The sequence below is a fragment of the Triplophysa dalaica genome, chromosome 5 (assembly GCF_015846415.1).
Source record: "Triplophysa dalaica isolate WHDGS20190420 chromosome 5, ASM1584641v1, whole genome shotgun sequence".
Lineage (NCBI taxonomy): Eukaryota > Metazoa > Chordata > Actinopteri > Cypriniformes > Nemacheilidae > Triplophysa > Triplophysa dalaica.
Window position 1 is genome coordinate 23,025,017 of NC_079546.1, and position 23,923 is coordinate 23,048,939.

A 23,923-nucleotide genomic window follows, 5' to 3' on the forward strand; every position below is an offset into this window, starting at 1 on the left:
CCTCATTGTAGTGCTACGCTATGATTAGTTTATTTGAATGCTAAAGTGGCTAACAAGCAGCTGTGCACTTTGGTGGTGCTAGGCTAACCAATTAACCAACGTATCTTAGCTCTCTGTGCAGTTTGTTCATGTTATGTTAGTAGCTAACGTTCACATTAGCTAACGTCAGCTACTATAGATAGCGGTGTTCTGCAGCCGTGAACTAGCTTCCATTTAAGCCAACATTAGATGATAACTAACGTTAGCTAAACATAGCGGTCTTGGCGCCAGTAGCTACCTAGCACAAACAAACTACACGGAGTGCTAAGATAGTTAGCTAGCACCACCGAAGTGCGCAGAGCTCAAGCTGCACTACACAAACATGTAATTTATTTAGCCAACGTTAGTACTTACTTGTTATTGTCTCCTTCACGAGAGACAATTGGGTGCCTCCGTTTCAGATTCTCCAACATTGCTGTTGTGCTGGCGTGGTATGCCAACTCCATTTGGCAAAGAGCGCAAAAGACGGCACATTTACATTTGGAAATAAATTTGAAGTATTCCTATACCCATGTTTTGGTCTCCCATGTTTGTGTGGCAAGCTTCTGCGAAGCGTCAACGCAAAATATGCGTCGACGTCATCGACGCATCGCTCCAGGCCTAAAATTGCTGTTGCAAAAGTTATTTTGATCCAAGTCATTATGTTTCATTCATGTTGAGGTTACTTGATTCATTTATGTTCTTGCTACATGTTAATTCCATGTAAAGAAAACATGACTCAAACATGTGAAAACACTGACATGATTGAATCATGTTCAACCAGAGTGCCATTTTTTTTAGGCTTCCTTCAATGATTCTGCTCATTATCATCAGGTGTTCATCACTAATTCTCAATCATCACTTCATTCATCACATTATTATCTCATTCACTTTAACTCTGATTCAGAGTTACTTTAACACTCTTTACAGTGCGATCAAATGTTGTCTGAGAAGAGTTTATTTTACTCTGAGGAACACTAGTCAGCCTGTGCTGAAAATATCCACTTCAAATCAATCATAGATGAAGGAAGGAGAACAGGAGACAAAGTGATGACGGAATAAAATGGGTTTATTGAATAATCTTCATCTGAGTAGAAACAGATTCAAAAGCTTATTACTGTAAACCAACAATGACAGTGGAAAATGACTGCTTTAGAAATACAGAACTCAATATAATATTAAACAACATTGAAAGGAAACTGATGAAAAATCTGCCATGAATTACTATCCTCAAGACGTTCATCAACCATAGGACCTCTGTTTGCCTTCAGAACACAAGTGAAGATAGTTTTGTTGAGGTCCGGGAGCTTTCTGACTCTTTCATAGACTGCAACACAACCAAACTTCAAAGCGCTTCAAGCATTAGAAGCTCACGGACCTCAACAAAACTCTTCTTTTGTGTTCTGAAGATAAACGGAGGACCTGGAGTTTACGAACAACAGAATATTCATTTCTGAGTATTGCTTTAAGAAAAGTAAACAAAATAATAGAATCATTTATAACTCAATTAATCAATAAAATGTGTAAAATTTTTAGAGAATAATATTAACAATGAATAAAATAAGAAATGAAATACAACGCCAATCTCTCGAGCCAGAATTCCACACACACACACAGTTTGCTTTTAAGAAACAAAGATTCTAAAATCTTTCATTCTAAACAACTTAAATCCAAACATGTATGATATCATAAATAAGAGTGTCAATCTTATCACTTGCATCATAAAACACATGTTGTATTTACATTTACATTTAGTCATTTTGCAGACGCTCTTATTCAAAGTGACTTCCAGATGGAAGCAATTGGAACAACATAAGGACAATGTTCATCAGGTGAAAATGAGTGTGTGAATGACTGAGTGGGCGGAGTGAGGGAATGAGTGGAGAGAGATGGTGATGGAATCCTGACAGTTTTCAGACGGTTCTTAAAGATGGACACAGAATCTGAAACAGAATCTGATGATCTTGTAGCAGCGGGCAGATCATAACACACATGTAGAACAGATCCAGAGAAGGTACGTGAGAGCGATTTTTTTGCTTTTTGGGATCACACCACAAGACGTTTACATGCCTTCACATGTCTTTTTCTGTGCATCATCTTTTTGATCACGTTTTACTGAAAAAACATTTCCATTTGACTGCACTTTCCATGACAATCTTGTCTCCTCGTCTATCCCATGATCTCTCGCTTTCTGTTTTATCTAAAGAACAGAAACAAGTAGAATTTGTTTGGTCAGAGTAATTATTAACACTGAAAAAATACACAACCCCAAATCAGATTAAGGTTTAAGATATAAATCAAAACAGAATGTGATGATGATGAATCTCATAAACCCATATTTTATTTACAGCAGAACAGTCATGTACCATTTAAATTAAGATTGTTTTTTGGAAATTGATGGCGCTGACAAGGTTAACATGAATAAATGTTTAATACACATTGCTCATAATTAATCAACACTTTTATTCAATACTTTTTACAACCTCTTTTTGGAGAAGACCGAGCTGTTCTTTTTCTAGCTTTGCTCAGTGTTTCAATATGGAAATTGCTTTAGGCTTGACCAACCGCAGAAGCTCTTATGACATCAGTCTGTCTTTGACATCACAGTTTGATATTGAAAGTGTCATCCGTGCTGGGAGACTACAACTCTTTCTCAGCACACCCTGACTCTGCAAAACTTTTCAACAGGTGAACCGTCATTTGGAATCCGCCAGCGAACTCGACGTCTGTGTTTTATGTGTCAAGACAGACCTCATAGTAACAACAGCTCAAGTGCTCATCCAGGAAGAGTAGAGGACAGAGAAAGAGCGAAGATGACAACCACCAGGAGAACTGAGTGAGAGATCAAGGGGGTGGAGCACACGCACGTGCGTTAGGGTAATGATACTACTACTAATGTTTAATAGGAAACAGAAGGTAAATGAAGAAATAAACAGAAATAACGTTTTAAAAAGAATAGAATGTAACATTCCTCACTGTTTGAACATAACTTTCAACAAATATTATTAAAACAAACAAAAACTGGAAACTTTAAACGTAACTTAAAGGGCCCCAAATCCAGGGGTTTTCTGCAATGTAATAATAGTCAGTGGTATCCCCAGAATGTCTCTGTAAAGTTTCAGCTCAAAATAAACCACATATCTTTCATTACAATATGTTGAACATGACCATTTGTGGCTGCAATGGATTTTTGTGTGTGTCTCTTTAAATGCAAATGAGCGTCTGCTCCTCTTCCCATATGCAAAATAGAAGGTAGAGCGCCTACACATGTAAGCAATCAAGACAAGCAATAGAGCGGAAAGTGCAAGAACCATACACCAACTACAATAAAAACCACTTAATGCCTTGTTCATGAAAACGAATAAAATGGAAAAGACAAAAACATAGATAGAACAACATATGCTGTATGAAATGTTGGCCATTGATGATTGATCATGTGCTTGCATATTACTAACAGACATAAACACAGATATAGACATAAACATGCATTTAGAGTACTTGTATATGTCAGACAGGTATGCAAAGATGAGCAACCAGGTGTTATTATGTTGTGAGTAGCAATTTCTGCGTAACCTCATTGTCTTACAAATACGAATTCTGTTTCTATCTGCTCTAAGTATTGTTGCACTTAGGACATACGAGAAAACACTGAACTCACCGATATGGATACTGCTATAACTTTCTATCGTTGTAATGAATAAGCTTTACAGAAATGATGTCGGTCACGAGTCTTCTGAAACACGATGCGTTTTACCACTAACATTACGACATAACACATGTCTTTGGACCAATGTAAAGACTCAGGTTAAGCCACTAACATGTAAACGACACCCGCTAACTTGCTAAACACATTACATAAAAAGGTAAATTTAAAATCGATGTGTAAAACTTACTTCATCAGGAGATGAAGATCGATCGCGAACAGCTTATACTGATCCACTCTTGGGAATCCATTGTTGGGGCTAAACCCATGCTATACAGACACGGCACCGGGTCCCGAAGTTTAGATTTTTCAACCTTTCCGGCTACCAGGAGTTCTAGCTCCCTACCTAGGGGACGGATCGACTAGGGGTTGGTGTCGTTCAAATGCCCCGGCAGAGACCTTTCCAATGAGTCCTGGATTTTTTCCTAGGTATTTCCGGAACGGAGATACAGACCGGTTAAAATTGGTTTGTCCATCCAAAAAAGTAAGTACTTCCCGAACACTAAGTCATCATCGTCCCGCCCGGGACTTTCGATCATTAATAACTCTGACCCCGAGGTTGCATCGGAAAGATATCCTTCCGGCCTCCTCTTATGTTACATTTTACATCTAACAACAGCATTAATTTGTTGTTTCTAAGACATTTTGGTCGCTGGCTAGTGGCTACCTCTGTTCTTGCCTTAAAATGGCTAACGCCGTGTCTTTGGCGGAAGGTGGAATCACATGCTCAGAAGGCAGAGTCTGTGAGCGCTCGTGGGCAGGTGTAAACAGTGTGACATCAGATTGATAGGGGATTGCCAACAACCTGCTTTGTGTCACTGTTGTGGTTTTAAGGAGATTACAAAAAGAAGAATAGATGGATTTGTAATATTACAGGGTGTTTCTACACACACTCTGGTGACTAAATTTCTGGTAGATAAACATTTAAAAGTGCATGTTCTGGGACAGCGGACCTATAACACACATGGGCAGCTAAAGAAAACTTTACATTGAACCTCAAGAGTCAATCAACATTGAATCACTGTTAAAAAAATGTTGATTTTTCAATGGTTTGTACCTGTTAGCTTTCTGTCTGGAAGACCATGAATTCATGTTTGTCCGAATTCTTTTTTATCACCGATGAGCCATGCAGATACATTTTTACAGACATCCTCATAGAACAATTACCATCCGAATACTGCTATAGATGGTGCCAGCGTATTGGTTGGAAAACATATAAGAAATGTTCCCCTCCGTTTGGTGAGGATTCTCTGTTAAGACCACATCAAAGGTAACGTGTCTGTGCGTTATATATTATTCTGGTATGCTGTTTAGCAGTAGGTTCTGAATTTATATTCATTCGCAACCTGAACAGAATTCAAACATTGAAAGTATAAAGACTTGCTTTTTTTAGTTTACCTGAGAGCACATATCTGGAGACAAAGATTCCCCACTGTCAACCATTTAGATATAAATCAGATTGACAAACATCCCAGCTGACCTCAACACAATATATAAGATTTAAAGCAGATATTTATTGACGGAGATGATGTGTTTAAGCTTAACATTACATTCCTGTTTTACAACATAAATTAAGCAGATTATCTGTTTATAAAAAACAACCATCAAAAGCTTCTTTAGTCACAAACGTCAGGGTCCGTTTGTTTAAATGTGCCAAATCAATAGAAAATCGCTAGAATATGTGTTCGTTCTCACATCTGTAAGGTATAGCAAAGCGCTAAAGTAATATATCAGGCAGTGAGGTGAAAATAATTGACCGTTAACGTATTAATAATGTGGATCTTTGCAGAACAGAGAAGAATACATGCATATATCAGACTAAATAAATAGAAACACAGTTTTGATTGTTCTATCGAATTAAACTACAGTTTTATAGCTGTCAGTAGTCGGAATTTATGGAATTCGTCTTTACATTGTAACAGATTTTACTCACAATTTTCCACACAATAACCTAATAAACAGAACTGACCAGATTCATTAATCCCAGGTCATCTGAAGACCAGTTCATCACTTCGCAACAACATTCTTATGTTATGACAATGCAGTGGGAATCTAACCAAATGTAGTTTGTTGGTGATCATTAAAATCACCATCATCTTGTGGATAGAATCATTGACCAGCCAACTACATTTGATTGGATTCTTATTGAATTGCCATAAAAACAGTACATCACATGCACACAGTTACAACACGCCAAAAAATTTAACAAATGAATGTCAAGAGACAAGAGCCGAACTCAACACTGATCATAATGATGGTGACTTTTGTTAGCTGGGAACCTTTTTAAACATTAAACAAATTGGATATTTTGTATGTTTTCTAAACGTGGAAACATGAAAAACCTGTAAGGAACGTACAGTTTATTTTACAGTGCCTGTGTTAAAGTGTAATTCTACATTTAAGCACTGAGTAATAAAAATGAACTACATTTTCTTACTATAGGGTTAGGATCAGGGTTTGGTTTAGGAGAAGTTAGACGTAATTATGCAAAATCTATAGCAAATAATGCAGTAAATACATGTCAGAAGTGTTACAAGGGCACCATACAATAAATGTTACTGAACGTTCTTATTACAAACATTTCTAAGCTGGGTTGTTATTAAACAAATCAATTGACAGCTCTAAATAATTTAGGAATGAACAATGAAATGAATGAACAAGATAAGATTCTTCACAGATGTGCTACTCACTATACCATTCATCCTTAATTAGCGTACCGCAGGCCGGATACAGATCTTTGGTTTGTTCCATCCGGACCGCGAGACATAGGCTGATAAACCATTTAAAACGTTTGATGTTTAAATTGAGCCGAGCGTCTTCACAGTGGAGAATCACATCACATGCGCTCTCAGGAACATTTCTGTAATTGATCTTTTGCCGCTATATTTTCTAATATCTTTATCTAGCGGCAAACGCGCTTCATTTGAACACAGCAAAATCTCCAGTGTTAAATCAACACTCCCCAGAGTACATATGGTCCAACTCTCTAGAATGTTAAAGTAACACTGCTGTAGTGTTGAAGTTAATGAGGTAATGAAGTGATTATTAAGTGAAGATTAAGCTTTAAGGACAAAGAGCTGCTGTTAACAAACACAATAACTGAAGTTGGGTTCTTGACTTTGCTTTTTGAGTGAAGACTTTCCTTGAAAGAGGTGCTAAAAGTTAAGAACTACAACTGACATCCAATCACAACATTAAACAAAATCACCTGAAGATAAAAAGACATTAAATCTCTCAAGATCTGATTAAACAACTCTACAAACATTATTATCATCAGAATTTACTACTAACCAGATTATTCCTGTCAGACGTCCACAGAAGTTATTATTGAGAGTTAATATTGTAGCGCAAATATAGCTACCAAAAAAAGAAAAAGTCAACTTATTTCTTGTTGTTGGGAAAATTTCCACAACTTTGAGGGCTGGTGTGTTATTTATTAGACATATGTGTCCATAGATTACATCTCTGTTTTGACGGTTTAGATTAAAGCAACAGAAATCAATGCTGGGAGTCATGGAGGAGTTCTGTTCTAGGCTGTTACCCACAATGCATAGACGCATGAAGCTTTCTTTTTTTGAGTGTCACCTCTGTTGAGATTCATGAGCTGATTCTTGATCTCTAAGTTGTTCAGGAGATATTTCTACTATTGTAAAAAAAAATCACCTCACTTAGTCACACAATAACCAAACACATCTACATTTAACTATCAAGTCCTCTATTGCAATTACCACCTGAAAGAGAAACAATCCATATCAACTTTTGTCAAGGTGTTTTGAATGTGCTTCAGAAACACACTATTACAAACTTCCCATAATAAATCAAGGGTGAGACCCCCACTAAAGGAAACACTAAACACTATCATAGTGAATTCTTATTATTTCTGCTTTATTTCACTGATTGTGGTTATTTCATCATTAATGAGATAATGAAGTGATGATTGATTACTTAACTCAACATGATTTAACTCATTAACTTGTTCATCTGTTATTTAGAGAGACATCCAAAACATTCAGGGTGGGAATACATGTGGACTGGTCTATGGAACACACCCTTTTGCTAGCTGAGAAGTCTCTTAAGTCTCTTAACACATGTATAGACTTCAACACCAGGAAATGTTTTTTTTTTTTTAATTGTTATTACAGTAAGTCTCTTAACACATCTTGTTCGTTTCAAATTAAAGCTGACAGTCTGCAGTTAAAGCACAGCTTGTTCTTTTCATTTGAAATCCATTGTGGTGGTGAATAGAGACAAAATAATTAGTATTTTGTCGATGTCCCAATATTTATGGACCTGACTGTATGTCTCCAATCTTTCGACAATATTTGTGATATTTTACAAACCACAACGTTTTTATATACATTTAGCATTAGCATTATTGATCATTAAATAACTGACTTTGTCGTGGTACTTCACGAAATTTTGCATCGTTTTTTTTGTCAATGGAATCTCAATAATGGTGTTTTTATAAGGTGGTTTCTACAATGAGGGTTTCAAATGAAGAGTGAGTAAAGTTTACTTGAATTTACAATTTAACTTTACTTGTGAATTTCGTATAAAAGCTACGGATAATTTTGTTTAGCTACTACACTGGAACCCCCCATAAAATTGACTCAGGTATTCTAAGTGAAAAAATGCTCAGCTTTTAATAGCTTTTCCAAGAGAATTTGACTCCATATTTAATTCAGTGTAGGGGTTTCTGAATAAAATATGAAATATGCTCCAAACCAAATGGGCCCCAGTGAATCTCGACCATATATATCACTGTGTGTTGTTCTTCTGATGATGGCTTCAGTTTTTTTCTCATACATTGGTTAAAATCTAACAGCCAATCAGAATGTCATCTCTGGCGCTAGAAGCTACACCCCTCTCACAACTGCTAAAGCTGCTTTTATTTAATCAGATTTCTAGCCTTTACATTTCTTACATTCACTGGGAGCCTTTGCTTTGCTGGAGAAGCTTTACACTTGTATCTTGAGCCCACAGTGCCTTTGTTTGTGTGTTTTCATTGTCAAATACTTGTGTTTTTATACACCAAACATTTAATACATAAAGCTGCCGTCACAACAACAAATTCACACTTTTGTCATTTACAGGAGATGATAACATTGACAAGGTTGCACTTTGAATTAGAAGGTTTTCTTAATTATGTTTTTGATATTTTCTTGGCCGCTGGTTTATTACTCACCCTCTGTAAGATGCTCTCCATCACTGCAGGGTCATTCACATTCTCAGCAGATTTCACCTCCAATCTCACAATGTGCTTCTTTGCTGTTTTCATTAATTTGAGGAAAACCACATTGAACAAGTTACACAGATATTTCACAGCCTCTTTAGGCTAGTTAAGCTTCCAAAGATCCTTATTAGGATTGAGCTTTTAGAACCAACTAACACAATTAATGGCAATACAGCCTTCTCTACAAGAAAGGCTGCGTTGGCGGTTTATGGGCCCACTGAGGGCAGCCTAAAATATATTTGCTCACTGGCCAAATGTTGACCCCTTAGTGCTGGTTCTGCACGGGCAGCTCTCACATCCACTGTTGATTTGTTGAAATGTTGAACACTTTTGCACTCGTTATTAATGTAGAATGTTTTTTTAAATTTCTTCAAAGAACCATAAACCTGATCAGTGTTTGCTTGACTTGGGCTTTTTACACTTGAGTCTTATCACAAGTTTTCTTTGATCAACAGTGTGTTAAAATGCATTTGATGTGGTAATGTAAATTAAGATTCAATGGGATTGGAGTTTATTGCGATGTAAGTCAAATAAATACTTTTGTGTTGTGGTTTTAATGTGTGGATGTTGTGTGGTACTACAGTGTGAGATTAAAGCAGTGTTACGGCTGTCATAATATTAGAATTTAATTAAATATATAAATTTTCACCAGCTGCAAAAAGCTTAATCTTATAGCACAACTTATTTTTAAAAAAATGAGTCAAGGTTGAAATTCCACCATTAGACCACAAACCTTGATGCCTAGAAATAATGGTGGCAGGCAAGGACAGTTGGATAATAAAAAATAAGAGATAACGGGAATTTACCTGATTGGTTTCGAAAGGAAACAAATCTGAGTAGTTTTACTATAACTAGAGGTTGGAAAACACCCGATTTTCAGATGCTTTGGGAAACATCTCACTTTGTTTGACTTGACCAAATAAAGTAAAATCTTTGACACCTGGACCTTCTTTGTCTGAGCATTTTTTTTAACTGCAAGATCAGCATTTTTCTCCTCATCAGTACAAAAATGATATTCATTCAAAGCAATTAACCTTGACAAATCAACACATTTACATTGATTCAATTGTTTAAACCTGTTGCAGCAGCTTGCTGTGGGTTGTGTTGGTCCTGTGTGGACCTTGTGAGAGATGCAGTGTAGGGCCAGCGATAAGGGACCAACTTTTGCCAGTGAGCAAATTCTCAGGGAACCTGCAAAGTGTCACCGCAAGCTTGCTCAACCAAGATGACAGTTGAGTCTAGAACACCTACATTAAGTGGGTGAGAGTGTGTCTGTTGTATCACAAAATTTGTCTTTGTGAGAGGACGAGTATGAGTAGCGATACTTCTTTCTACCACTCTCAGATACCTCTAGGTTTTTAGAATGTTGCCAGTGGCAGAGTTATTCCTTATGGACCGGCTGGTTTTAGGTCATTATTCGGCCAATCTCTTTGGCTACCTAAAGTTGTTCAGGCTCAGTCAACACCAGAACAGACTAAGACACAAAGTTCTGCAGCTAATTACTTTTATTTCTACCTATAATTCTGAACAGAATCATTTCATGCTTTCATTTCAGAACTCATTTCATGCGTTGTCTTCAATTTCTATTTCTGTGGGCACTTGGCTCTTTGCTGCTAACTGCTGGTCACTCTGTTCACCGTTTTAAATCCATGCCACGAGTTTTAGAAACGGTACATGAGGAAGTGGTCAATAAATACAACCTTTTTATTTTTTGAGATACTTTAAAATGTTCATATGGTACATAAACTAAAATAATTCATTAATTAGTTATAATATGGCAGGAAAAAAAATTGTCTAACCCACTTGTCAACCCTGTTATGTGGCATGTAAAGTATTTGACACATAGGTTGGAATTAAGCATCACTTACGGATCGCACAAATGAAAGGCAGGGCATCAGAGCAAACTCGATCATCTATGAAACCATTAGGATATTTAGCAGCACAAGGCCGGATATTCAGCCCACCAAGGTTAGGTTGTCCAGTCATCCAGTTAATTGCAGACATGTTGACATTTGCTCCATTTGACCATTTCCACGAGTCTCTGAACAGACCGATCCATGCTTTGGACACTCCTTGCATCATCTGCTGCAGCTGGTCATTCTCACTTTGACTTCGGATGGTGGCCAGATCTGTGTGATGTTGTCTGCAGTAACTCTGAGCTTTACGCCAGGTCTTTGGGCTCGTGATGAAAACAAACCTGCTCGCTCCCGTTTCCTCCTCTGTAATATTAAGACACAGCAGAAAGACTTGAGCAAACAGGTTTTTTTCATGCAGTGGTCCCTTTATGCTGAAGATGACATTTATTGTTTTGAACTTTTATTAGATTATTATTCTCATTAGTTTATAATGGTGTTCAAATAGACACAAGAGGACTGTTTAACTGGTTTAAGCTCCGAAATCTACTCAAGACGTTATCTTTAAATATAAAATTTTTAGTTTACACATTATATCATATGTTTTTCATATATTATTTTCCGGGGAGACCGAGTCCCAGGACTAGTCAACCAAATCTGTGAGATTTTTTCCGTGGTCATAGTTGAATGAAACTGTCTGCCAAGGCCACATCTCATAGCTTTAAAAATGTTGAAAATGCTGTCACACTGCAAAATCAATTAGACATCAAGAATCAGTGAATGAATCACAATGATGACAACCAATAGACGAAAACGGATCAACTGCAATGCATGCTGGGAATTGGGCATGTTCCTTAAAGGAGCTGTATGTAACATTGACACCTAGTGGTTGAGCTTGGTATCTCAGTCCAAATTCAAAATATTGGCGAGGGGTTTTCCCTACCCCTCCACCTCCTCAGACTCGACACTCACAGGAGTTGTCAGACACTTACAGTAGTGTAATGGAAAGCATAAACTCTTGGACTGTAAGTTTCTTTATACATTTGCAGTGGTTTTGTTGTTTGCATAAATAACTCAACCTGCAGCTGGTTTCAGAATTAGCGTCCTGCTGAGCTCTTATACCTTGACTATAAGTGCTGAAACTGAGTGCATGTGATGTACTGTTGTTATGGAAATTAAATGAGAATCTAATCCAATGGAGTTTGTTGTTGGGCTTAAAATCGGCAACAAGTGATGGTTAGAATCATTGATCTCATTTGGTTTGATTGCTGTGCTGTTGAAACTAAAAATAAATTGTTGGATCCAGAAGTATTATTTTCATTTTGATGACTAAATGGATTTGTGGAATCTGGAGATAAAAAGAACTACCAACAATCAACAAACAAAAATGTTGTGCCGCAATGCATGCTGGGTAACATCTCATTACAAAACTCATTCATGATTCCCAGCATGCCTTGCAGTTGATCTGTGTATCAGAATTAGTTTGTTGATTGTCACCATTGTTGAAATTCATACCCTGATACTTGATGTCTGTGTCTAAATTTGTTGTAGGTGTTTTTGTGTCGTTTTTTTTCTTTTTTACTACATGCCATTGAAATAAATTAAGCTTTAAATATAATATTCCCTCAGGATCAATAACACAATTTTCATATAATATGCGATTATGTTTTAATGCACACCAATCAACTCAATTGGATTAGACATTTTGTATGTTTTTAAAATGAGTTCAAAAACATGAAAACTTCTAAGGAACGTTCTTATTACAAACTTTTTACCTTCTATATCTTTATCTTATGTTTATTGTATTATATTTCTTATTTGTGTATAGCCATAGGCCCTTATTTAAATCCTCTGTGTACTGTATTCTATTGTGTTATGGTCTGTGTAATTGTTGTGAATTGTAATTTATTTTTACGCCTCTCTTTCTTCAGACACAACCTCAGATATACACATGATGTGTGTCTGGTTGAATACTGCTGAATAAAAGTCAAGACCATTCTGATGGCTACAACTCAGTTACGTCTGAAGCCATAAACAGAATGTTACATAATGTCTTATTTATTTATATAAACAGTTTCATACATCCTCTAAATAACAAAATCGTTTTTCAGAAGTGTTGGCTTTATTTCTTACCATTGTAGCAAAAAAAGGGAATTTGATAATAGTCCTCTAGATCAGTCCATTTGCCACCGCCTATTCCAGCTTCTGTCTGTTTTCCAGCGTAGTTGTTAGGTTCTCCAGTGCCCCAATTTACAAAGGTCATCGTCTCATCTTGGAAAGACCAACGCCAGCTGGTAATGTCACTGTACAGTCCAGTCCAGACAGCTGAAGTCAGTGCAGGTTGTTCATCTCTCTGTACATTTGTCCAGTCTTCATTGTTTTGAACAGTGGCCAGGTCAATGTGATTCTGTCGGCAGTAAGCTTGTGCTTCATCCCAATTCTTTCTCTCCTTGATGAGAACATACTGACATGAGATGCTCTGGATCAACAGACAGAGTCCTGCTGAGAGAGAAAAGTCTTGAATGTTACAGCGAACAAAATCATGCACGTTACCCCTAATCCAATATACACTAATAAAAATAAAGCAATTGGACAAACTTAATTTTTTAAAGCGCTACCAATTGAAGTCAATTTTAAGTTTATCCAACTGTTGATTTGTTTACAGTGTACCATAACATTTCAAACAACACAAGTTTGTGGTGTTTGTAATAAGTGAAAAGTCCAACTCATTGATCACCACGATGGTGACTTTTGTCAGATGGGAAATTTAAATTGAATCAACTTCACTTTTCAAGGTGTTACCAGTTTGACTCATTTTTTTAAGGTGATACAACAGTTTTTTTTACACCAATAATTTCATGTGTTCATCTGTTATTTACTGTCGATTTTCATCTAGTTGTTGTGTTTTTTTCAGGGTTCATACACCTTTTGGACCTTTCAAATTCCAGCACTTGTCAAGTACTTTTCCATGAGACACACTTAATCACAATAAGTGATGATGTTGTGCTAAAAATTATGCTGAAATGACATTCCCGACGATTGTTGACTGTCTGGCAAATTAAATAGGCCTTTACATGCTTCCCAAAAATCATTTGACTTGTTATTGTTTAATGTTCACTGATCTTGGATATTTAGAAGAATTTGACACATTTTACACTTTTGTGGTTACCATTGTTTAGAAGAGTGGTGCATGTCTTTATGGTGTGGGACGCTACATGTTTCCTTTAACGTCTGACATGCCATCAGTGAGCAATGATTTCGCTAGTGACAGTTTTGAGTTTACTCTTTTCTTGCTCATTTTGGGTTATGTATTGTATTAAGTCAAAGAAATGTGTAAATTAAAGAAACTGAGAATATTCAATTTAGGTCACTTATAAATATGTCTTATGTAATAATACATGTACTGAGACTTATTGAGAACCTTAATTTAACATTAATCAAAATTTGAAAGTTCTGCTTACTTAAACCAAGAACCTCTAATACTCAAAAAATTGAATTGAACAGAAATGTTTTTAATGCGAAAGACAAATGCAATAAGAACTTTTTAGTTATTTTATCTAAAAAGTGAACTATTGTAAGACTGATTTAATATTAAAAAGCAATTAAAATGTGAAGCTGCATCGGGCCCTTTATCCTAAATTCAAGCAATTTCTAAACCTTGAAAACACTGCATTAAAAATCAATGATTTTCCAGAATTTCCAACACATGTAGGAACACTGATTCTTTTCCTGGTTTGGTTGATGTTTTCTTCAGTGATTGTTTGTTAACAGCAGGTGTTCCTCATTCATGATCAATCAGACTTTAATGAATCTCTTTATTAACACTGAAGCAGTGTTGAAGTTACTTTTAACACTCCATTGCAGGATTCAACTGGAGGCCCACGGGCAAAATGCCCTTGAAGACCATGCAGCTTGTGCTGCGAGTGTATTACAGTCCTTGGGCTCCTCTCTGGTGACATGAACTGCCATTCTCCACTTTAGCTGCAGAATCCATCAAAACGTTTAAAAAAGTGTGCTGACAAAATGTTAAATGGTCTCCTATCGGGCTGTGTTCAAAATCCCGATACGGTGATACATCTTCACAAGCTCCCGTCGATGCGCGCATCGATACACTTGTCTCCGAATCAATTCTGCAGCACTTTTGAAATGAGATAATTAGTATGCAAAAGCGGTGTAAAGGATCTGATAGGATTTAAAAGGGAAATTGTCAAATCTCACGCCTGCAAATTGAAGGCTGCACTGTCACTCCAACAAATACAGTTAAAGACCTAGGCGTTATATTAGACGGCAACCTGTCATTTAAAAATCACATCTCAAATATCACAAAAACAGCCTTCTTCCACCTTAGAAATGTTGCCAAATTACGAAATAGTTTATGTGTTGCAGACGCAGAAAAGCTTATTCATGCATTTGTGACCTCACGGCTTGACTATTGTAATGCTCTAGTGGTTGTCCTGTATCATCAATAAACAAACTACAGTTAGTTCAGAATGCAGCTGCCAGAGTTCTTACCAGGTCAAGAAAATACGATCACATACCGTCTTGGTTACGTATGTAACCTCAGTTCCCTGATGGAGGAAGCGAGACGTTGTGTCAAGAACGACAGATGGGGTTCGCCCTTGAGAACTACAATCTCAGCGAAGCGACGGTAACAAGCCTGGGCGTGTCAGATCGAAGCTTTCGTGAAACTTGTAACCTTCCAGTGTGGTGGTCGGGGGGTTCCAACCGTGGAACGGGGCGGTGTCGAGAGGATCGAGACATCAGAGTAAGCGTCCTTCAGGTCGATTGCCAGGAACCAATCCTGACACCTGATAGATGTCAGGATGCGCCTCTGCTTGAACATCTGAATGGCAGCTTGTGAAGGTGCTTGTTCAGGGTACGCAGACCGGTGGGGCTTAACCCGCCGTCTTTCTTGGGAATGATGAAGTGCGGGTCGTGACCCACTGAACATCTTGGTTTTAGGGACGAACTCAATGCCTGTTTCGCCAGAAGGGTGGTGACCTCTACCCGAAGTACGGAGGCGTCCCTGCCTCTGACAGAGGGAGAGATGATGCCTTGAAACTTGGGCGAGTCTCTGGCGAACTGGATCGAGTAACCAAGACGGACAGCCCACATTGGTCAGCGAGACAGTGTGGGCAGCTCTCGAGCTCCCAGGGACTGTGACAGGGTGACCAAGGGGACGGCCTGCTTCATCATTCCCACGGGGTGGTTCGTCGGCTGGCGGAGCTAACCATCTGTCACGGGGGGGGTCCTCGGAGGGAAGGTTGGCTCCGCCTTTTTACCTGCCTGGCGGGACAACGGCACGCACTGTCGGTTTGAGAGTGGTGACGGCTGTCGTATGTATACGACCTCACACCTCGCCAGGGTGTGAGGTCGGTTCGCCTAGCACAGTCCAGCGGAGTGTGCGATCGGCTGCAAGTACACCCGGGGAGAACTGAAAAACTCTGTGAGTAAGTGCTCGCCAGGCCCTGAAAAGGGCCCGGCTTTGGTGATGAGGCAGGAATCGTCCCGTACCGACCGATCAGAGCCGTGGCTGTGAAGGTTCGGGCCCGATGTTGTTCTCCTAAGAGTCTTCCCGTCAGTGTCCCTTCTCGTGAGAAGTTTGCTGATAGGGTGGAGGTTTCCCCCTCGACATCTGCTTCCGGGGTGCAGCCTTAGTCGCCCGTAGAGCGCTGTCAGCGGCGGCACGGAAATCCTGCATTATACCCAGGTCGGCCTTACCCTCGTGGGGCTCTCTCAACGCCCTGGCCTGGTGGACCTGCAGGCTGGCCAGGTCGCTGCAGGTAGGGACGATCCGCTGATACACGTCGTAGATCCGGCAATTTAGAAGAAGAAGAATTCATAGAATTCGTTCTGTTCGTAGTCATGAGCGAAGGCTCTGAAGAACAAAAGGTAAATGAATGCTGCACGCCGGCTTCCTTTTATACAGGATATCCGGGGGCGGAGCCCGGCATGCAAATTTTCTATAGTAGTCAGAGTTGATTGGTTCTCAAGGGCGAACCCCATCTGTCGTTCTCGACACAACGTCGAGAGACCGACAGAAAGGGAACCCCAGTTTTATCATCGCTTCACTGGCTACCCATTAAGTATCGTATTGATTTTAAAATTTAATTACTTTCAAAGCCTTAAATGGTTTAGCACCTACTTACTTAACTGAGCTTCTATCACATTAAAACCCATCACACTCTCTACGATCTCAAAACTCAGGACTTTTGATGACACCCAGGATAACTAAATCCACTAAAGGGGGTCGGGCTTTCTCATATGTAGCACCTAAACTCTGGAATACTTCTTGATACTATTCGAGGGTCAGACATACCCTCCCAATTTAAATCTAGATAAAGGAAAAACCTTTCCAGGCAAGCTTAAACATAATGCATAGTTAATGAACAGCAGCTACGCTAATTTTTTTCTTTCTCCCTTTGCCTCGGGATGACCATCCCACAGAAGGAAGAAATTCCACAAGGTCCAGATGATCGACATATGCCCAACCCCACCTAGAGATTACGCCAGCTACAGCTGCAGACTGACTGACCATCCCAGCTCCATCTAAGGCAATTCCACCACCACCCAGGATAAATACGACCATTGGACCATCCCAGCTCAGGCCACTACATCCCCAACCAAGAGCAAAGACAGACTACGTGTCACATTAATGCTGAAGTTACAATACTTGGTATTTAATGCTAAACTTACATCACATGTCAGCAGTTTGAAGTTATAGCTGCATTCAGTGGCCCTGATTGGAAGTTGTTGGGTGGGTGTTTGTGGGGAGTGGGGGGGCTCGTTGGTTGTGGGGATTCATCTGCTGGGACTGTGTGGGTCCGGTTGTGTGGAGCCTTGTTTTGTGGTCGATGTCAGACAACAGAGGAATAAAGTTACAACATGCCATTACTATTTTCCCTGATTGTTCCTCTGTTTTCTGGTGTCGATAGTGGAGTGGGACGGGGTTGAACCTGCACGGTTTTCGGTGAGTGGGATTTTCTGGGTTGCGGATGGTGGGCTCTCCCTCTTCCTCGTGGATATTTGCTCGGTGGCTTTTGGTCGGGGGTCACTAAGTGCAGCTATGACACGTCAGAGGGGATCTGGCCCTCCCGGCTGAGCCTGGTTTCCCCAAGGTTTTTTTCTCTATTTATTAATCATTGGAGTTTGGATTCCTCGCCATAGCAGGGCAGTGTTGGCTTGCTCACAGGGAGACTACATTTATTTATTTATTTATTTATTAATTAGATGTTATTTATTAGAATGATCTTACTTGTTCCATAAACACCATCCACTGTGCTGTGTTTTACCTTTTCTGTTTTTCCTGTTTGCACCTGTAAAGCTGCTTTGAAACAATACACATTGTGAAAAGAGCTATATAAATAAACTTGAATTGAATTGAATAGTCCAAATCAAGCCGTTTTTCTGTAGTCCTTGAAAAGCAAGCTGGTTTATGAAAGAGCGATGTCTTATTACATAAAATTAAAGGTGTATTTTAAGTATAAAAAGAAAGATAAAAGATATGCAGGAGTTAGGATCCGCATTAATATTATAGCGACTTTCCAGCGGATACGCGTTAGGACCCACAGTACTATGTAAAAGGCTTTTAGCAGCGATAGCACCCGTGATACTATGAAGGCATTCGGCAGAGAAATGTTGGAAAGGAAGATCTTCCTTTGATTTGCAGTTGTGAGTAACATTGGTTTTGCTGTTTGTTAGAACCAATATCTGTTGTTGTTGTTATGTTACCTTTGTAACACAGTAGTCTTGAGTGTCATTGTTTATCTGGAACCATTGTGAATCTTGTATGTACTTGTGTCATTCTCTTTTTTTTTCATTTGCATTATTATTTGTGTGGTCTAAACTACTGTTAAGCTAAGCTTTTTTAGGCCTGCATTGCACAGCACGTTCGAGGGTGGAGCAACGCAGAAAGGGCCATGTTCCTTTTGTGCAGAAGGGTATTTTGTTGTTGATTTAAAATAACAACAACAGTCCAGAAGTCCATTACCCTGCCTTTAAATGTGTAGTGTTGTGATCTGTGGCAGTTAGGTGTGTGCTCCTTTATAGCTTTCAAAGACTGGATTTGCCTGTAGTCATAGGATAAAGTATTTAAAGGGTAGTTCACCCCAATATTATTTGTTCTGTTGGACACAAAATAAGCTATTTGGAAGACTGTCAGTAACCAAACAGATCTCATCCCCCATCCCCCATTTACTGACATGGTAGAGAAAATATATGCTATGGGAGTAACCTGTTTGATTTGAGTGAACTATCCTTTTAAGTGTATGTTAAAGGGACAGTTTACCAAAAAATTAAAATTCTGCTGTAAGTTCCTCACCTTCGAGTCATTTCAAATGTTTATAAATGTCTTTGTTCTAATGAACACAGATAACAAATTTTGGAATGATGGTAAAAACCAAACAGATCCAACACCCCTTGACTACCATAGTAGGAAAAACCAATGTTAGTCAAAAATGTCCCAAAAACTTTTTGCCATCCTACACACAAAATTACACAAAGCAAAACTAACATGGAGTACCATGGTGAATACACAATATAAACATGAACTGTTAAAGATGAATATGAATTTCATACCTCCATTTAAATCCTTCCCAGATAACATACAAAGTAGCAATTATTAGATTTTTATAATGTATAACGTCTGACAGGACAGGATAGTTCTTTTCCTGAGGTGAAATACTTTTCATTTTGTAATAAGTTAAGAAAATAACGACAGAATAATGACACTGATATTCAGCCTGACAACACCTCACATAAATACAGATATTGAATTAAGACAGTGAGCGCTCTCTCCCTATGGCATCTGCCAACCGCTTTCAAGCCTGTCTTTCAAAAGTCTTGCATTAGAAAAAAATTCAGAATCATTTTTCTTGTTGTTGTTTCTTAGACTGTACACTCCGTGAACCACTCAGAAGGGTCTTGCTTTCACACTTTCACCAACTTGCTTTCTCACTTTCACCAAGCTGTTGAGAAACACTGACATATGGTATTAATATTTACAAAAAGGAATGAAAAACTGAAGCATACATCAAAGACACTTAAAACAATAAAAAACCAACTGGTTGACGGGGAAAACAGGCTTGTTTTACAGGAGTCTTGACAATTGTTTTAGTAGTTCAAGCTGGAAGATTAGCTGACTCTTGAGTTTAAACCTGCTGAACAATAGCCTGGTCGAACTGGTTCCCTTTCTGTCTGTCTTTTGAGATTGTGTCTAACCGACAGATGGGGTTTGTCTTGAGAACCTATCAACTTCAGACTAGATTAGAAATTAAATTTGCATTCCGGACTCTGCCCCGAATATCCGGTTATAAAAGGGAGATGGCGTGCTGATGCATGATGCCAAATAAATATGCTTTCTTGAAGCACCCATCTCGCAGGTTGGGCGGTGTGGTGATACTGTCGAGGACTGCTGGTAGAAGTGAAGAAGCAGACGGAGGTCACTCCACCAGCAGCCCTAGCTCTCTTCGATGCAACAGACACCCGGGCTCCCTCTGGGGAGTCCGATTGGGCCATGGGACATCAGACTTTTTGGTTTTCAGACATGTGTTTGTCATGGTACGGGGTGGATCAGAACCCAAGTGCAGTCAGGTGAATGTTTAACAAAAGACTTTTATAAATAAAACAAAAACCCAAGATGGGGAAAAGAGTACGAATTAACGAATCAAACTAAAAAAAATTCCCACAAGGGGAACAAAAACACACCAGGCAAAACAAATATACAAAATGATAAGTCTAAAACACAAGGAGGACGAAGAACTGGAGCGGGGTAATTCACAATACATGAGCTGGAGAGCACAGAGGAGTAAACATTGTGAAATCACGACATGAATAACAACAAAACGACAAGAAACAGCGACACAAAAGGAATACAAATAGGGAACAACTAACGAGGGATAATTACAAAAGGGAGGTGATGGGCAGGTGACGGCGATAAAACAGGTGATGGGACAGGTGATGATCATTAAACACCATCAGGAGAACAAGGGGGCAGCGCTTTACAGAAAACAAGAAGGCACGCGGCAAAATGTTAAAGCATATCGCCACATGTCTCCACACAAAACATACACACGAGACATGGTACTGTCACAACCCTGTACACAAGGCACAAAATCTAAGAGCAGGAAGGACATGTTCATCACAGTTTTACCTGCCTCACGGTCATGCCCTCTCACTCTCTCTCTCTCTTCGTGCTTCCTAGCACGTTTGTGTTCCATGTGTACGTATTATGTGTTTTGTCATTCTATGTCTAGGCCTAATTGTGTAGAGTTAATTCCATAAATAATCATGTATTCCCTTATGATGATTCTCATAGGATTCGGTAACTTAAACTGTGTTTCGATCTATGCTACCTCTGCTCTAAATTCTGTTTGGAAAAGTCACCAGTGTTAAATCAACACTACTTCCTAGAGTGTTGAAGTAACACTGATATAGTGTTGAATATAATGAGTTAATGAAGTGATTAATTAAGTGAAGATTACTCATTAAGGACAAACAACTGCTGTCAACAACCAGAATCACTGAAGTTTAGCTCTTGACTCTTTGCCATTTGAGTAAAGACTTTCCTTAGTTTATCCCATGTGTTGAAACAGAAACAGGTGCTTAAAGTTAAGAACTAACTGACATCCAATCACAACATTAGACAAAATCACCTGAAGATAAAAAGACATTTAATCTCTCAAGATCTGATTAAACAACTCTACAAACAATATTACCATCAGCAATTACTACTAACCAGATTATTCCTGTCAGCCGTACACAGACGTTATTATTGAGAGTTAATATTGATGTTTCATTGGTCAAAAAATGCAGACACCATTATGTTGGTCACTGTTTGCTTTAGTTGAGCTCTTAGCGCAATTATCTTATGAACCAATGTGTTAATCAAATGTAGTAGTTATTGATGGCTGGGGCTTCCCACCTTTCAAAAACCTCTGGGACTCCCTACCTCGCCACTGGAAGGTAAATTTTGCGCAAGCGCTCAAGTCTGACACGCCCAGGCCAGTCACTGTCGCTTTGATAGAGTTTGTTCAGAGACACAGCGCTGTGGCATTTTCCATAGGAACCCCATCTGTTGGTTCGATACAATGTTATGAGACCGACAGAAAGGGAATGTCTTGGTTTTGGATGTAACCTCTTTTCCCTGATGGAGGGAACGGAACATTGTGTCCTTCATGCAACAACGCATGCCGCCTGCTGCAGCAGTCAAGAGAGGCTCTAAGGCTCCTCAGCCCTAATGGTGAATGAAGGCAGCACGTCGTAACCCTATTATACAAAGATATCCGTAAACAGAGTCCTGCATGCAAATTTAATTCATAAATTGCATCGGCCTTTTCTAATCAAGTCAGAAGTTGATAGTTTCTCAAGACAAACACCATCTGTAGGTCCGACAAAACTTCTCGTTCCCTCCATCAGCGAACAGAGGTTACATCCGTAACAAAGACGTTTTCTTGTCTGACCAGCTATGAAGTATCTGAAACACCCTCAAAAACTAGCCTGCTTCAACAGCTTAACCAGCTACAAAACAAAGCATGGAGCACCTTTCACAGGGCTGTTGAATGCGACAAATAGAAAATACTCATGGACTCTCTCTCTCTCTCTCTCTCTCTCTCTCTCTCTCCCTCGCTCTCGCTCTCCCTCGTGCAAAACACTGATTGAGTGAATAAAACGCACCCAACTACTGCAAATACTTCAACAGTCATTACTGAACATCAGACTTGTGTAAAGTTAAACACTGACCTGAGAACAGCAGCACAAGTCTTTCCATTGCTGATTGCTTTTACAGTATGAAATGAATCTGAAACAGTACAAATATTGAATAAAAAAGAAAATACGATTGCAAGTGTAAAAGGCAGTACAGCACAAGACACACTCTGATAAATGATAGTATGAAGCAGTCCAGTTTACCTGTAACAACAGTCAGAGGTGACGATCAACATGAAGTGTCTGTGTTTGACCAAATCTTATATATTTAGTTTGTGTCGGTACGTCCTTCATTGCCTTCATTTACCTACACAAATGTTAATGAGTCATCCTTATGCAAAAGTGTTCCCAGTCTACTGGAACAGGTGCTAATTTCCATAAAAAATTTGCAATGTTATTTGAATGAAATGCCTCGAATTGTAAACAGTGTGTGGAAATAGTCACCACTGCACACATGAATCTCAAAGACGTGTGTTAAAAATAAGCTTTTTTGAAATGTGGGCAAACATTTCATTAACATCGACACAAAGAACACTGACACGTTTCAAGAGGATGATAAGGAAATGTAGAAAATGCAGAGGAGTAGGCAGCAGTTTGTAGCACTGTGTAGCATCAATACAACAGATAAGCTTGTGTCCTGTTCTGATCTGTTGATCCTTTTTCTATGTTTACTCAAATAAAAATGATATGATCGTATTTATTGACCCTGGCTTGTTTTCTTCGAAGAACATTTAATAAAGATCTAACACTGAACACCCTCCAGAAACATTATGTTATGTATGTTTTATTTTTCGCTTAAACACAACTCAAGCGAAACACAGCATCGTAGTAGCTGCTGCAAGGCAAGAACGCTCTGTTGCCAAAGGTGCAAATGTACTTCCACATTTGTATACCGCCTCTCCTAAAACTCTCTGCAAAGTGATGAGATGCAAATGTATGGTAAAATATTCAGGAAAATATAATTAAAAAGTGAAAGTGACCTATTAGTCAGATATGGTAACCCATACTGGAAATGTGAACTCTGCCTTTAACCCATCCAGTGAGTAGTGAAGACACGCACATCTGGAGCAGTGAGCAGCTATCACAGCAGGGTCCGGGGAGCATGTAGGGGTGAGGTGTCCTGCTCAGCTTTATCAGCTGCAGGTCTGAGTCTGGCCGTGACGTAAAGATCCCTTCAACTGGCAGTGAACGCTGAGCTTTAACGGGATTGGCTTACCATGCAGCTCTACCATGACTGTGAAAAAAAGGATATTTATTATATAAAAAACAGCCTTATCTGATATTTGTAGTTCAGTCAGGACCTTTCAAGTCAAGAAAAACCCAAGTCAAAATTGAAGACAAATAATCTTAATTTACGTTTGGTGGTATGGCTCTGTTCTAAATTCCCCATCCCTCTCATGAGCTCCAGATGGG

General features: G+C 39.0%; 3 protein-coding genes across 5 annotated transcripts in view; 1 reads left to right on the forward strand and 2 right to left on the reverse strand.

Annotated features, from left to right (window-relative positions):
• The window catches only part of LOC130421317 (uncharacterized), a 792,526-nt gene that overhangs the window by 611,832 nt on the left and 156,771 nt on the right, over positions 1-23,923 (reverse strand). The gene's annotated exons all lie outside the window — the stretch shown is intronic.
• The window catches only part of LOC130421318 (histone H4-like), a 366,115-nt gene that overhangs the window by 179,683 nt on the left and 162,509 nt on the right, over positions 1-23,923 (forward strand). The gene's annotated exons all lie outside the window — the stretch shown is intronic.
• LOC130421311 (putative C-type lectin domain family 20 member A) lies at positions 1,237-22,769 on the reverse strand. Of its 3 annotated transcripts, XM_056749126.1 has the most exons (6): positions 22,715-22,769; positions 22,547-22,604; positions 12,941-13,306; positions 10,823-11,173; positions 8,907-8,989; positions 1,237-2,218 (listed from the first exon to the last, which is right to left on the reverse strand). In XM_056749126.1, the coding sequence occupies exons 2-6, from the start codon at positions 22,572-22,574 to the stop codon at positions 2,081-2,083; spliced, it is 966 nt and encodes a 321-aa protein (XP_056605104.1). In that variant the 5' UTR covers positions 22,575-22,604; positions 22,715-22,769; the 3' UTR covers positions 1,237-2,080. The 3 variants fall into 3 exon arrangements, with proteins under 3 accessions (XP_056605104.1, XP_056605103.1, XP_056605105.1); XM_056749125.1 differs by lacking the exon at positions 22,715-22,769 and having other exon boundaries at positions 12,941-13,309; positions 22,547-22,607; XM_056749127.1 differs by lacking the exons at positions 8,907-8,989; positions 22,715-22,769 and having other exon boundaries at positions 12,941-13,309; positions 22,547-22,607.

What these genes read in the sequence shown, in the direction of transcription:
- LOC130421311 (XM_056749125.1), bottom strand. Translation starts at nt 22,574, where the DNA reads ATGGAAAGACTTGTGCTGCTGTTCTCAG. An exon ending in TCCCTTTTTTTGCTACAATG is followed by an intron (nt 11,174 to 12,940) that starts GTAAGAAATAAA and finishes TTAATATTACAG; the next exon opens with AGGAGGAAACGGGAGCGAGC. An exon ending in TGGAGAGCATCTTACAGAGG is followed by an intron (nt 2,219 to 8,906) that starts GTGAGTAATAAA and finishes TCTGTTCTTTAG; the next exon opens with ATAAAACAGAAAGCGAGAGA.